The sequence below is a fragment of the Sorex araneus genome, chromosome 7, assembly GCF_027595985.1.
Source record: "Sorex araneus isolate mSorAra2 chromosome 7, mSorAra2.pri, whole genome shotgun sequence".
Taxonomy (NCBI): domain Eukaryota; kingdom Metazoa; phylum Chordata; class Mammalia; order Eulipotyphla; family Soricidae; genus Sorex; species Sorex araneus.
The window spans coordinates 15,317,254-15,330,268 of record NC_073308.1 but is presented as its reverse complement, the minus strand read 5'-3'; the positions used below and the strand labels follow the sequence as shown (position 1 = coordinate 15,330,268).

The 13,015-nt window shown below is 64.4% G+C and overlaps 1 protein-coding gene across 2 annotated transcripts in view; it reads left to right on the top strand.

Annotated features, from left to right (window-relative positions):
- PTPN14 (protein tyrosine phosphatase non-receptor type 14) overlaps window positions 1–13,015 on the top strand; it is a 75,556-nt gene that overhangs the window by 59,199 nt on the left and 3,342 nt on the right. For both annotated transcript variants that reach the window (XM_055144544.1, XM_055144543.1), the window contains exons 9-17: window positions 664–751; window positions 1,117–1,199; window positions 1,482–1,539; window positions 2,577–2,655; window positions 4,781–6,204; window positions 7,221–7,364; window positions 8,290–8,508; window positions 10,171–10,299; window positions 11,350–11,584. In XM_055144544.1, the coding sequence (XP_055000519.1) occupies window positions 664–751; window positions 1,117–1,199; window positions 1,482–1,539; window positions 2,577–2,655; window positions 4,781–6,204; window positions 7,221–7,364; window positions 8,290–8,508; window positions 10,171–10,299; window positions 11,350–11,584 (2,459 nt within the window). The remainder of the gene's footprint in view (window positions 1–663; window positions 752–1,116; window positions 1,200–1,481; window positions 1,540–2,576; window positions 2,656–4,780; window positions 6,205–7,220; window positions 7,365–8,289; window positions 8,509–10,170; window positions 10,300–11,349; window positions 11,585–13,015) is intronic.

Genomic DNA, 13,015 nt, shown 5'->3' with positions numbered 1-13,015 from the left:
CCCCGGCCCGCGTGGGGAGACAGGTGCTGGTGTACAGGTAGGCCCCGGCCCGCCCCTGTGCCAGAGCGGGTCTCACTGCGAGAAGCGTCTCCTCTTCTGTCTCTCTTGTCCTTCTTGACTTCCTCTGGGGCCCACACCGGGTGGAGCTCAGGGGTCCCTCCTGGCTCTGCACTAGGAATCACTCCTGGTGGGCGGGGGATCCTGTGGGATGCTGGGGACTGCACACGGGTCAGCTGCATCCGTGCCAGGCAGGTGCCCTCCCCACTGTGCTGTCTCCCACTCAGAAGCGTCTTTGTCCTGGACGTTTTTGAGGGTGCAGGGAGGTCTCTGCCCCCTCCCTGGTGCCAGGGAAGGTGTGGCGTTCCCCCCCCCCCGCCTCCGCACGAAACTGCCCTGTCCCTGTGTCCACTGTCCCCAGCTGCTGCTAGGGTGAGCAGGAAGACGGGTCTGCCCCCATCATACACCGCAGACCCCTGGGGGCTCAGACGGTGGATCCTGCCTTTTGGAAGTTCCCAGGGGTGGGGGCGCCTCTGCTCGAGAGGAAACAGCAGCCCCGGCAGAGGCGGGGTCTGGGGGCCTGACCGTCCTCTCCTGCTCTGAGGGGAGGGCCAGGGGTCTGTGCCACTGTTGCCTGCTGCACATGACGGTCGATCTTCTGGCCAGGTGGAGCGACATCGGGAACATCAGCCACAACAAGTCCACCATCCTGGCCGAGCTGGTCCACAAGGAGGAGACGGTTCTCTTCCACACCGTAAGCCACGCCGCGCCTTTGCAGCCCGGAGGGCCACTGGGCTGGCTGGGGGCAGGCACTGCCTCTGGCCCCGCTGGGGTCACTCGCCTTGCTCGGTGGCAGTCACTGGGGGTGTCCTTGCACACTGCCCGGAGACCAGCCGTGCCTGCACTCCCCCCCCACCCCCGCATGCCAGCTGCCGTGTTTGTGCCCGTGTTCGCTGTGGAATCCTTCAGAGATTTCCGTCAGGGCCGCAGTGGGACCTGGACACCCACCCGTCCCCTTCTGCGGGTTGTCTGGCTGTTGGTGTGCTGGGCCTGGGGGAGCTGGGGACACACGGACACGCAAGGCTGCTCAGGCATCGCACTGTCCTCCTCCCCCTCCAGGACGATATTGAAAATGCCAAGTACATCTCGCGCTTGTTCGCTACCAGGCACAAGTTTTACAAACAGAACAAGATCTGCACCGAGTAAGTGACCCTGCACCCTCCCCCAGGCCCCGTTCCAGGGGCCAGGCACGCTGACCACTGCGCCTTGGTGCTCCTGCGTGCTCCAGCAGCTGACGGGGCCCGTGCTAATAGCTGTTCAGAACATCCCGGAACTCACATACCTCCATGTCCAGCCCACACTGGGACTGCAGTGGGGCCGAGCAGGGTGCCCCACGCCTGAGCCCCTGGGTTCCAGGCAAACCCAGCCCCCAAGTGGGGCTCCTGCTCAGACCCAGCAGCGCGGCCCCTCGCCCTGTCTCGCAGGCCGGCCAGCTCTCCGCCTCCCATCCGAAGGCAGCCCACCTGGAGCCGCTCCTCACTGGTAGGTCCCACTGGTGCGGGGCTGCCGCGCTGGCAGGGATGCGTCACCGGTACTGGGCAGGCGGGGGTCTGGGAGGCAGAAGGACTTTGGCGCCCGCCTCCCCAGCTGCACAGTGTCCCCCTCCTCCGCCGCTGTACTGAGACCCGCTGTCCCCCATCTGTCCCCCGCCTGTCCTCATGCCTAGTCCCCCAGGCCCACTCTGGGCTGTGTGCCTGGCCCCTCGCTCCTTCCTGTTTCTGGTAATGGCGTGTGCCCGCGCCCTTGGTCACCAGCAGCAGACGTCTTTGTGTCACTGCCATCTACACGTTGGACAGCACTACTGCTGGTGAGCGTGCCAGCGTCAGTGTGCTGGTCATTGACCTGGACGTGGGCAAGAGCTGTGTGAGCCCAGGAGGTGGTACGGACCAATGGGAGCCACAGTGCCACAGCTGCTCCCATCACAGCCGACAGGACCTGGGTCTGTCCGCCTCGGTGTGGGCAGGCTGGCGCCATGTCCATCCTGGCCATCTGGGCACCGCTGTCTCCAGCCACGTTGGCCGGACGCAGCGGCCATGTATGTCGGGAGGTGCTGGGGGCTTGCCTTTCAGGGGCTTCTTTCAGGGATTCTTTGATGTTGGCGTAGGGTGATTTTGTACCAAACAAGGGTAGCCAGGGTCAGAGACCCAGCAGGTGGGTGCTTGCCGATTCCATCCCCGGCACCCCAGAGCACTGCCTCCTGAGCACTGCCAGGAGGGATCCACAAGCACAGAGCCAGGAGTCAGCCAGGAGCACCGCAGGGTGCGGCCCAGAGACACCAAGGCTGGCCTCTGTGTGAGAGTGGTGACCTTTACCTTCCCTGTCTTCCTTGGAGGGGGGTACTGGCAGACCCACTCTGGAGCTTTGCCCGTGCTGGGGGACAGACCACGATGGAGCCCCTCTCCCTGCCCCTGTGGGCACGGGACCTTTCCCCATCACCAGGACCTTTCTGTTCTCCCTGCCTGGCTGCTGGAGTCAGAGGCCACGGCATAGTGCCCAGCCCCCACCTCTCTCTGTTTCAGCCACGACAGCAGCCCTACATCCTGCCCCCCGTGCACGCCCCGTGTGGAGAGCACTGTCCGGAGAGTCACACTTCCCAAGGTAACCCAGGCATAGCAGAGGGGTCTTTCTGGGGGAATGGCGGGGAAGCCCCTCATGGGCCGGGGGAGACACACAGGTGACAGCCTCCATCTGTCCCAGGAAGAGCCCCATCTCGTCCTCACACAGCAGGCCCCAGAGGGACGGGGTGGGGGGAGGCCGGGTCACCCCGCAATGCTCAGGGTGTCCCCAGAGAAAGCGAGCAGGGGCCCACCCGGGGCACTTCATGCCTTTTCGGGCGTCCCCAGCAGGGGGCTCTGGTGTGGCTGGTGGGGACCCCTGCACCCCCAGAGAGGCCCGGGCTGGGTGGCAGAGGCTGGCGACTGCCCTGGCTCTTGGCTCTCGGGCGGGTCCCTCAGCATGGCATGGGCCCCCTGTGCCAGCAGCAGGGGCGGCCCGGAGGCGGGGCACTTGGCTCTGGCGTGAGACGACCAGTGGCCCTCTTAGAGCGAGAAGGACTGGTGTCTCGAACCCGGGCACGTTTCTGCCTTTCTGCCGTACCTCTCGATGGCCTTTTCCTTCCCAGTGTTCACCACTTCCGGCTCTCTCTCGCCTGGGCCGAGGCTGCTAGTGCCTCTCGGTGAGGGGGAGATGATGAGATCTGAGGGCTGCAAAACGAGTAAATAAATAAAACAAAAATCTGTTCTCTGGGCTCCCCAGCGGGCTCCGGAAAGGACGCTCTGTGCATGTCTCCCCGCGGCCGGTCACGAGTCTGCAAGCTCATGAGACGGGGGGGGTGGGGTGCTTCCTGAGAAGGGACGGTCACACCCTGTTGGACAGGGACACATCCTGCTCTCTCACTGCTGGGCTGGTGCGCATGCGTGTGTGTATGTGCATGTCTCTGTGTGTCTGTGTATGTGTGTGTGAGTGTCTGTGTGTGAGTGTGTGTCTCCGCGTGTGCACACGTGTGTGATTAGCGGGAGGTGCCCCTGAGCACCTGCTTATTCTCTTTAAACTGCAGGTGACGTTCTGTGGACGGGCCTCAGTGGTTAGCGGGAGTGTCAGTTGAGAGTAAGACGTTTGCTCCCTGTGGTGGCTCCGACTGATGGCAGTGGGTGGTCATGCACACGCCCGGACCCTCCCCGGGGAAGGACACCTTGACTGTGACTGCCAGGAACACTGAGGACAGCCGGGGCAGTTTGGGCCTCACCGGGCTGTGCTCAGGGCTACTCTTGGCTCTGAGCTCAGGGACCCTCTGTCAGTGGTCAGAGCACTCTGCAGGGTGCTGGGGACCGAGCCCTGTCAAGTGCATGCGAGGCCCGCGCCCTGTCCACTGTCATGACTCTCTGGCTGGTAGTTCCTCGTTTCAAGTCTTGCTGTCCAGCTTTTTGCCCAGTTTTTGCCTTGGTGGCTCCTGCCTGTTGCCCCTGGGCTGACAGGCTGTGGACTCCGGGGCACTTCTTGATGCCCTGAAGTGGCCAAGCTGCTCTGTCCATGTTGGCTGTCCCCCCTCCTGGGGTCCCTGCTTCAGCCTGGAGCTGCCCCTAGAAGTGATGGGGTTGTGGATGACCTTGGGATGCAGACTTGTGTATGTGTGTGTGCAAACATGTGAATATACATGTGTGCACATGTGATTAAATGTGTATGTGTGTATGAGTGCACTGCACTGTTTACCTATGTGAATACATATGTGTGTGCATGTGTGTACACATGGGTGTGGGCACACGTGTCTGTGTACCAGTGAGTACATGTGCATGCATGTGTACATGTGTGCACGTGTGCATACATATGTACACACATAAGTACACATGTGCATGGGTGGGTGCCGTGTACCTTGAGTACACATGGGTGCATGTGTACATGTGTGCACACACATGCGTATGTCACCCGCATGCCTGCATGTGTATGTGTATACGTGTGTGCACCTATGTACATGTTTGTGTATATGTGTGTGAATCTGCATGTGTACACACAGGTGCACCTGTGTGCACTCATGTACATGTGTGAAACTGTACATGCATGTGTGCATTGTGTACGTGTATGTGTGTACATGTGTGTACACTTGTGTGTGCATATGTACATGTTTGTGCACCTGTATGCATGTGTGTATATGTGCATATGTGTGTGTGCACCTGTGTGTGTGCATTCCCTGGGACAGCAGCTCACGTGCTGCGTGGCCTTGTCGCAGACAGCATCTTCCCTGGGCACGAGGACGCCCTGTACTACGCCTCACACAACAGCTTGGACCTGAGCTACCTGGGCGGCCCTGTGGCCAACGGCAGTGTGTGCAGCGTGAACTCGCTCAGCTGCTCGCAGAGCTTCATCCAAGCTTCACCCGTATCCTCTAGCCTCAGCATCCCCGGCAGCGACCCCCTGGGTGCCGACTGCATCCCCAACCACCGCCACAGCGCCATCATCGTGCCCTCATACCGGCCCACCCCTGACTACGAGACGGTGATGCGGCAGCTGAAACGGGGCGCCCCACGGCCCGATGGCCAGAGCCAGTCTCTGCGCAGCCTCCTGCATGCGCATGCCTACAGCCGGCCCGAGGAGCTAGTGTACAGCCAGCCCGAGATGCGCGAGCGGGCCCCTTGCGCGCTACCCTGCGGCCCGCCGGGGGGCTACGGGCCCTGGCGAGCGGGGCCGGGCGCCCCCAGCAACCCTCGGCACGCGGCCGTGGCGCCCAGCCAGCCGGGGACCCACGCCATCTCCCACACGGTGAGCACCCCAGAGCTGGCCAACGTGCAGAGACAGGCCCTGCCCAGCCACAGCCCCGCACAGGCACTCAAGTGCTCTCTCTTCCGGCCGCCGCCCATATACTCCCGGCCCCGGCCGGCCACCAGCACGCCCGACCTGGCCAGCCACCGCCACCAGCGCTACGTCAGCGGGAGCAGCCCGGACCTGGTGACCCGCAAGGTGCAGCTGTCCGTGAAGACGTTCCAGGAGGACAGCTGCCCCGTGGTGCACCAGTCCCTGCAGGAAGTGAGCGCGCCCCTGTCGGCCGCGCAGCGCCGCAGCCTGCAGGCCGTGAGTGCCGCACTGCGCGGCGAGGCCCTCAAGCCCCTGTGTGGGCCCCTGGCCCGCCCAGGCAGCACGCTCCGGGAGCCCGCGCCCCGCTTCCACCACCAGAAGACGCTCTCCGATGCCACCATGCTGATCCACAGCAGCGAGGACGAGGAGGACGAGGACGAGGAGCGGGAGGGGGCCATGCCCGCGGCGGCACCCCCGCTGGCCGCGCTGCACGAGGAGATGGGCTACAGTGCCCAGCTGCAGGCCGCTCTGGCCCGCATCCCCGACAAGCCGCCCCCTGAGTACCCGGGGCCCCGGAAGAGCGTGAGCAATGGGGCGCTGCGGCAGGACCCGGGGGGCTGCTTGCCGCCTGCTGCCGCTCGGGCGTGGGCACTGCGGCATGGACCCGTCAGGGCCCCCGGCGTGGCCGCCCGGGCTGACCCGCTGGCTGTCAGCGGGGGGCCCGCCCTGGGCCCTTCCATCTCGGAGCCGGACCTGAGCAGTGTGAAGGAGCGGGCCAGGAAGGAGCCGGTGAAGGAGCGGCCCGTGTCCGAGATGTTCTCCCTGGAGGATAGCATCGTGGAGCGGGAAGTGATGATCAGAGTGAGTGGGCGAGGGCACGCGGGACTCCCGCCAGGCCCCTGGTGTCTGCAGCTGTGCTTGGGCCCCAGGACGGGCCCAGGGGGCGTCCAGCTTCCTGACCCCTTCCTGGCCCTTTACACAGTCACCCGAGATCCCCCAGCACCCAACACTCCCCCAGGCACCCGGTGTGTCCCCAGGTGTCAGGCGCGTCCCCCAAGACGACCGTGGGCACCTTGGGGTCAGACCTGGTGTGGGCGCCCGCCACGCCCGGGCCAGTGTGTTGGTCATTGCTCTCTTGCCTCCCTCCCTCCCTCTCCTTTCATTCCCTCCCACCGTCCCACCTCTCTCCCCCTCTATTCTCCCTCCCTCCTTTCTTCCCTCCATTCCCTCCTCCCTTCTTCCTCCCTTCTTACCTCCTTCCTTTCATGAGTGCATCCACATACCCATGTACCCACACACACGTGTACCCACACACGTGTACCCACACACCATGCACCCCCCACACCCATGTATCCACACACCCGTGTACCCACACACCATGCACCCCCACACCCATGCACCCACACACCCATGTACCCACACACACGTGTACCCACACACCATGCACCCCCACACCCATGCACCCACGCACCCATGCACTCACACACCCCTGTATCCACACACCGATGCACCCACACCCCCATGCATCCACACACCTGTGTATCCATGCATGCATCATCCATGCACCTGTGTATCCACATACTCATGTGCCTACACACCCGCACACCCACCTACCCATGCATCCACGCGACGTGTATCACACACTCATGCATTTGTGCACCCATTGCTCCACTCCAAGGGCCCAGAATTCTGTGGGCGAGGCCAGCTGCCCCATGGGGCAGGGAGGGCGGAGGCGGCCGTGTTTGCCTTCCTCCCACTAACAGTGCTCGCTCGTCTGCATTCCTTGGCTGGGGACTAGAGATTTGGGGAGATTAACGCACATTCCAGCCACCCCTGGCAGTGCCAACAGTAAGAACGTGCCTTTTCTTGCCCCCAAGAATCTTGAGAAGCAGAAGCTGGCAGGCCTGGAGGCGCAGAAGCGGCCGCTGATGCTGGCGGCGCTCAACGGGCTGTCGGTGGCCCGGGTCCCAGGGCGAGAGGAGTGCCGGGGCAGTGCCCCTCGGGTGCCCATGGACGAGAGGGTAAGCGTGGGGGGCCCTGGGCTGCGGGGCTCAGGCACCGCAGTCCCCTCCCCCTCGTGTCGAGCGCACTCGGCTGTGTGGGCAGTGCAGCTCCCCCCAGGCCCTGGGCCGTTCCCCTGGGCTCAGGCGGGAGCAGGAAGCAGGATGGTCAGGGGCTTCGCGCTGCCCCTCTCGGTGGAGGGCCCATTTCCCCAGACCTGGGCAGGCTCCCAGGGGTTGCCAGCATGTTCCAGGGTGGCCACAGGAGGCCGGCACATCAGTGTGGGTGGGGCACAGGGCAGAGGGAGGCCGGGAGAGGTGCAGCTTGAGGTCCACCGCAGGCTGGGCCTCGTGGCTGCCCTGCCACGCGGACATCGGGCAGGAGACCGTGTCGTGGAAACCAGGCTCTGGTTGTGGGTCTTTCCTTCCCGGGAAAGGGAGTCCCTTGGCTTCTGCCAGGAGGCCCAGAAACAAACGCAGCGAGCAGAGGCCGGTGGTGTGGCGAGCTTCCTCCCTGCTGCCGTGACCAGTGACGGGACCGGGCTGCGGGCGGACACCTGAAGGACTTCGGCCCGAGATGGGCGCAACAGCCCGGCGGGCCTGGGAAGGCTGAGGGAGGTGTCGGTCGGTCGGATGTTCCGTCAGTCTGTGCCGTAGTGGCGCTGTGATGGGTCTGAGCACAGGCAGTGAAGGAGAAGCACTGAGTCCTTTAAGCTGGCCCCATCCATAACAGCAGCTGTGCCGCTGGGGAGGGCGGGGGCTGTGGGGAGCCACACTCCATCCAGACTCCGCACACAGGCCCAGCACGCAGGTGCTCGTCTCGGACAGCGAGGCGAGCGTGACGAGTCGGCAGTGGCACCCCTGGTGACAGGCACGCCTGCGTCCGTGGCCTGGCTGGTGCCGGGACTGGGGGGTCACGGGCGCTGAAGACTCGCTTCTGTTGCAGTTCAGAAGCCTGAAGAAGAGGCTGGAGGAGGGGCTGGTGTTCTCGGAGTACGAGCAGATCCCCAAGAGGAAGGCGGGCGCCGACTTCAGCACGGCCTCCCTGCCCGAGAACGCCGATCGCAGCCGCACCCGTGAGGTGCTGCCCTATGAGGAGAACCGCGTGGCGCTCCCGCCCTCCAAGGAGAACAGCGCGGGCTACATCAACGCCTCCCACATCAGGGTGAGGGGGCTGGGGAGCCAGGTGGCGGTGCACACTTGTCCTGTTGTCAGAGCCGCTCACACAGGAAAGTGGATTCTCCTAGGTTTCGCTTTAGGCGGGTGTGGGGAGGGCTTGGGCCACTCCCAGTGGTGCCCAGGAGTGACCCCCTGGGGGGCTACATGTGGTGCTAGGATTTGAGCCATGGTCAGCTGCTAGCACCTGAACCCCTGTATCATCTCCCCAGCCTTTTTGGGCTTTATTTTGGGCCACACCCATGGGTGCTTTGGGGCTGCTCCCGGCTCAGTGCTCAGGGGTTGCTCCTGGCAGTGCCTGGAACTCGGTCTTTCCACGTCTGCTGACCGAGTTTCCCGGCCTGACACCGGAGTGTTTGCACAGCCCACGGCGAGTGCAGAGTCTCACGACCAGCAGCCGTCGGGGTCTCTTGCTCTTTCCTGTGGAGCTTTCGGCCCTAGCGGGCTGTGGCGGTTCTTTCGCGCCTCCCAGGGCCCAGAGCTCAGTTAGAGACGCTTCGCACAGAGACACAGAGACCGAAAGGGGCAGGTTTCTGTGCTCGGACCCCAGAGAGCCCGGCCCGGCCCTGCCGCTCGTGTCTCGAGCATGGGAACACGACAGGCAGACACGAGCAGCCACTCCGAGGCGGGCGAGGCCGCCCTGTGCTCCTAGTGGACACAGCGGCCCCAGGGCCTGAGCCTGAGCCAGCGGTGTGGCCGCTCTCGATGCAGTGTCTCCACCCTGGCGCCCATCAGCGAGCTGCGTCCCGGGTCTGACCAGACGGCCATCCTCCACCCGCTCTGCACAGCTGCGGTGGCCACTGTGGTGCCTGGCGGGCATCGCTGGCAGACGCAGCCCCTTCCGCCCTTTCTCCCGGGCCCATGCTGCACCCTGCGCTCCGAGTCGGACGTGGGCGTTTCACCAGGCACGGGCGCCTGGGGGAGCCCGTCCCGTGCTGGAGCAGAGGCTGCCCTCGCCTCCTCCTCCCCCCGGCTCCCGCTGCAGTCAGCGCTGGGCGCAGGGGTTGATTGGCGGCAGAGCCGGGCCGCGTCTGTGTTGTGCACTTGTTCGTGTTGGCTGCCGGCTTTGTAACGCGACTCTCAATGCCCTCCCGTCTGCTCAGAGACGCTGCGGGCGCTGGGCAGCGGCTCCTGCAGGCTGGTGCTTCAGATCGCCCACACTGCCCAGCTCCTCGCCAGCAACTGCGGGCGCAGGCTCCCCCGCTCGTGGTCCTTGGAAAATGGGTTCATTCGCCAGCGTTGCCCTGACCGTCCTAGGCTAGGGAGACCATCACTGACAGTTTCATTCGAATCGAGTTGGCACATGGTTTCCAAACTAAACGAGGGGGAAACATGGACCCCAGCACCCTCCTTGTCTGGTGGAGAGCCCTGTGTGTGCACGGCGCAGGCAGGGGCTGGTGTGGCGCGTGGAGTCGGCTGTGGGACGGGGCGTCCCGGGGCCCCTCGCTAGGGACACTGCTGCTGGCCCTGTCCCGCTCAGAGGCAGAATGGGCGTGTGCCCAGATGCCTGCGTGAGAGCGGGGTCTGGGCCCAGCTGGGTGTGGCACAAACCCACTGAACTCAGAAAATACTCTGAGGCTGCCACGTGCTGGGCCCGTTGGCGGGAGCCCGGGTGACTGGAGGTGCCCTCATGCCCTGTCTTCTTTTGCAGGTGGTGGCCGGGGGTGCCGAGTGGCACTACATAGCCACCCAGGGGCCCTTGCCGCACACTTGCCATGAGTTCTGGCAGATGGTGTGGGAGCAGGGCGCCAACGTGATCGCCATGGTGACGGCGGAGGAGGTAAGGGCTGCACTGACGCTGTCCGTGTTGGGGGCACCCCTGGGATTGTGCCCTTCAGCCTTCCCCGCAGACTCGGGGTCTTCTCCAGAGACCTCACCTCCCGGTCCTCACCCCACACGGGTGGCCACAAGCAGAAGTGCCACTCCAAGTGAGGGAGACCCAGACCCGGGCCCCAGCGGCAGCGTCCATGCAGCCTGGCCGCTCCAACAGCCCCTGTCACCTGCCCCAGGCCTGACCCCACCCAGGCCCTGCCCCTTCTGAGCCACAGTCCGGCCACGGGGACATGGCACACAGCTGAGCGACCATGCTCGGCCCGGCCTTCTGCAGAGGCCCAGACCCCTCGGGTGCTCTGCATGCCGATGAAGGAGGCATCATGGGGCCTGACCCTGGCTGAGGACAGGGAGCAGAGAAGGGGGCTGAGGCAGCGATGGGGTGGGGGCCCCGCAGGCAGGAACAGAGTCTGGAGCCGTCAGGGGCTCTGGGCCTCTGGAACCTGGAGCCTAGGCAGGAAATGTACACTCATTTCCTGAGGGGTCACGCCTCACAGTATGTGGCCTGGGTCTCACCGGTGGTGTTCATGGCTTCATGTGGCACTAAATCCATGACCTATCTCATCCGTGTGATCTTCAGTGCCCGTGTGTGCGCGTGCACGGAAGGAGCCCGGGGTCAGGCCCAGGAGGGGCCGGCAGAGGTGCCCACGCACCCTTTTCAGGCCTGGGTCCAGCTGGTGCCGAGGGTCAGACCGGCGTGCCCGCCGAGAGGAGAGCGGTGCAGGCTGCCCTGCAGAGGACGGCCTCTTCCAGGCTGTGGGGTCATCTGTCCCTCTAGCCCCTGCCTGGCCCCCTCCCCTGGCCCCACACCTGTGGCCATGGGGAGGCCTTCCCATTTCTGGAACATTCCGAGCTGCTCTGGGTGTGTGCATGTGGTACATGCGTTCCCTCTGCTCCTCGCAGCCACAGCACATGGCGGGCGCGGAGGGCGAGCTGGGGGCTGGCCCGGGGCTGCCCCGTGCAGGCCCTAACTGCTGTGTGTGGCTTGTGTGTGTCTCAGGAGGGCGGACGCACCAAGAGCCACCGCTACTGGCCCCGGCTGGGCTCCAAGCACAGTGCTGCCACCTACGGCAAGTTCAAGGTCACCACCAAGTTCCGCACAGATTCTGGCTGTTACGCGACCACGGGCTTGAAGGTCAAGCACCTTCTGTCCGGCCAGGAAAGGACAGTGTGGCATTTGCAGTACACTGACTGGCCGGACCACGGCTGCCCCGAGGACGTCCAGGGGTTTCTGGGTAAGTTCCCCTTGGGACCTGGGGGATGCCACCCCACCTGAGTCACGGCAGGGACACAGGAGTCTTCTCTTGGACCGTATACCCACGAGAGCCGTGTAGCAGGCAGCGCAGCCTTCTTCCTGGGACGAGAGGGACACGCGGTGCCGCGTATCCTCCGAGGCGTAAGAGCCAGGGTCAGCTGCTCGGCGCTGCCCGCAGGGAGGCCCTTGCACTCCCACAGCGGGGGACTCTGGCACACGGGAACAGACTCAGCCGGTGACATTCTGACAGGTGTGGTGGTCGCCCGGGAGTCCGCGGGTGTGGGGTCTGCATGGCCCCGACCTGGTGCCTCGGCCCTCACAGTCTCTCCACACCTTGCCTGGGCTCGGTGTGGGCAGAAACCGCCCGGTGGCTGGCACTCGCCCGCACCACCGAGATGGCGCCCCCTTGGTCGGGAGTGTCCCAGCGTTGCTCTTGTTCTGATCTGCATGTAGAATTCGTGGTGGTGTCCGTGTTCAGTCCCTAAAGTCCTTCCCCAGGTGCGGGGGTCCCGGGGCCGAGAGTAAGAGCCAGTGAGGGTTCTTGAGTGGCCGGGCCGGCAGCTGCTCACGATGACCAGGATGAAGCCAGAGACCTTTGCCGCCCCAGCAGGTGGCCTTTTCGTCCCCTCTGCGCCTCTTCTGCTAACTCTGGGGCTTTCTCTCCAGAGAGTTGGGTGTCTGCTGATTGGCGAGCAGTGCCGGTAGACTGGGCGTGTTCCTGTCAGACCTTTGTCATCAAACCCCTCTAGAGGCAGCCGAGTATATTCTTGAGAAGTCGGGAGTAAACAAACCCATGGGCAAGTGTGAGGAACTTGGACCGGGCTCTTGCTCTCTGGGCTGGGAGCAGCGGCTGCCGGGATGCGGCACTGGTGCCTGAGCCTGCGGCCCTGGGTGCTGCATCCAGCCTGCAAGTCCCAGACCTGACCATGACGGCCCGTCCAGCCCACCGCTGCCTTTTCTGAAACACGTTTGCAGAGTGAGATGTAACTCTTCCTTTTTGCCCCTTATTTCTGTTTTTGGATTTGGGGCCATAGCTAGTGCTGCTCTGGGCTTTCTCCTGGCTCACTCCTGGCAGGGTCGAGGGAACCCCTGGGGTACTGGGAGCTGGACCTGGGTCGTGCCCAGCAAGTGCCCTCCCCTGTACACTGCTGCTTCTGACTTTCACATGGCTGCTGACCCTGCCAGTCTGCCACACGCGTGTGAGCTGTGGTAGCACCCACACACATCACGTGCAAGGCAGACCTTGTGTGTTGGCAGTGAACGTGGCCCTGCTCCTGAGGGAGAGAGTGCCCTTGCCGCTAGCCCAGCCACGGGGCCAAGATGCTGTGTTGGGTGTTCCTCTGTTCTGGTGGTCTCCGGCAGTGCCCCCTCCTGCCCTCCTGTGTCCACTGGCCCAGTGGTGATCTCAGCT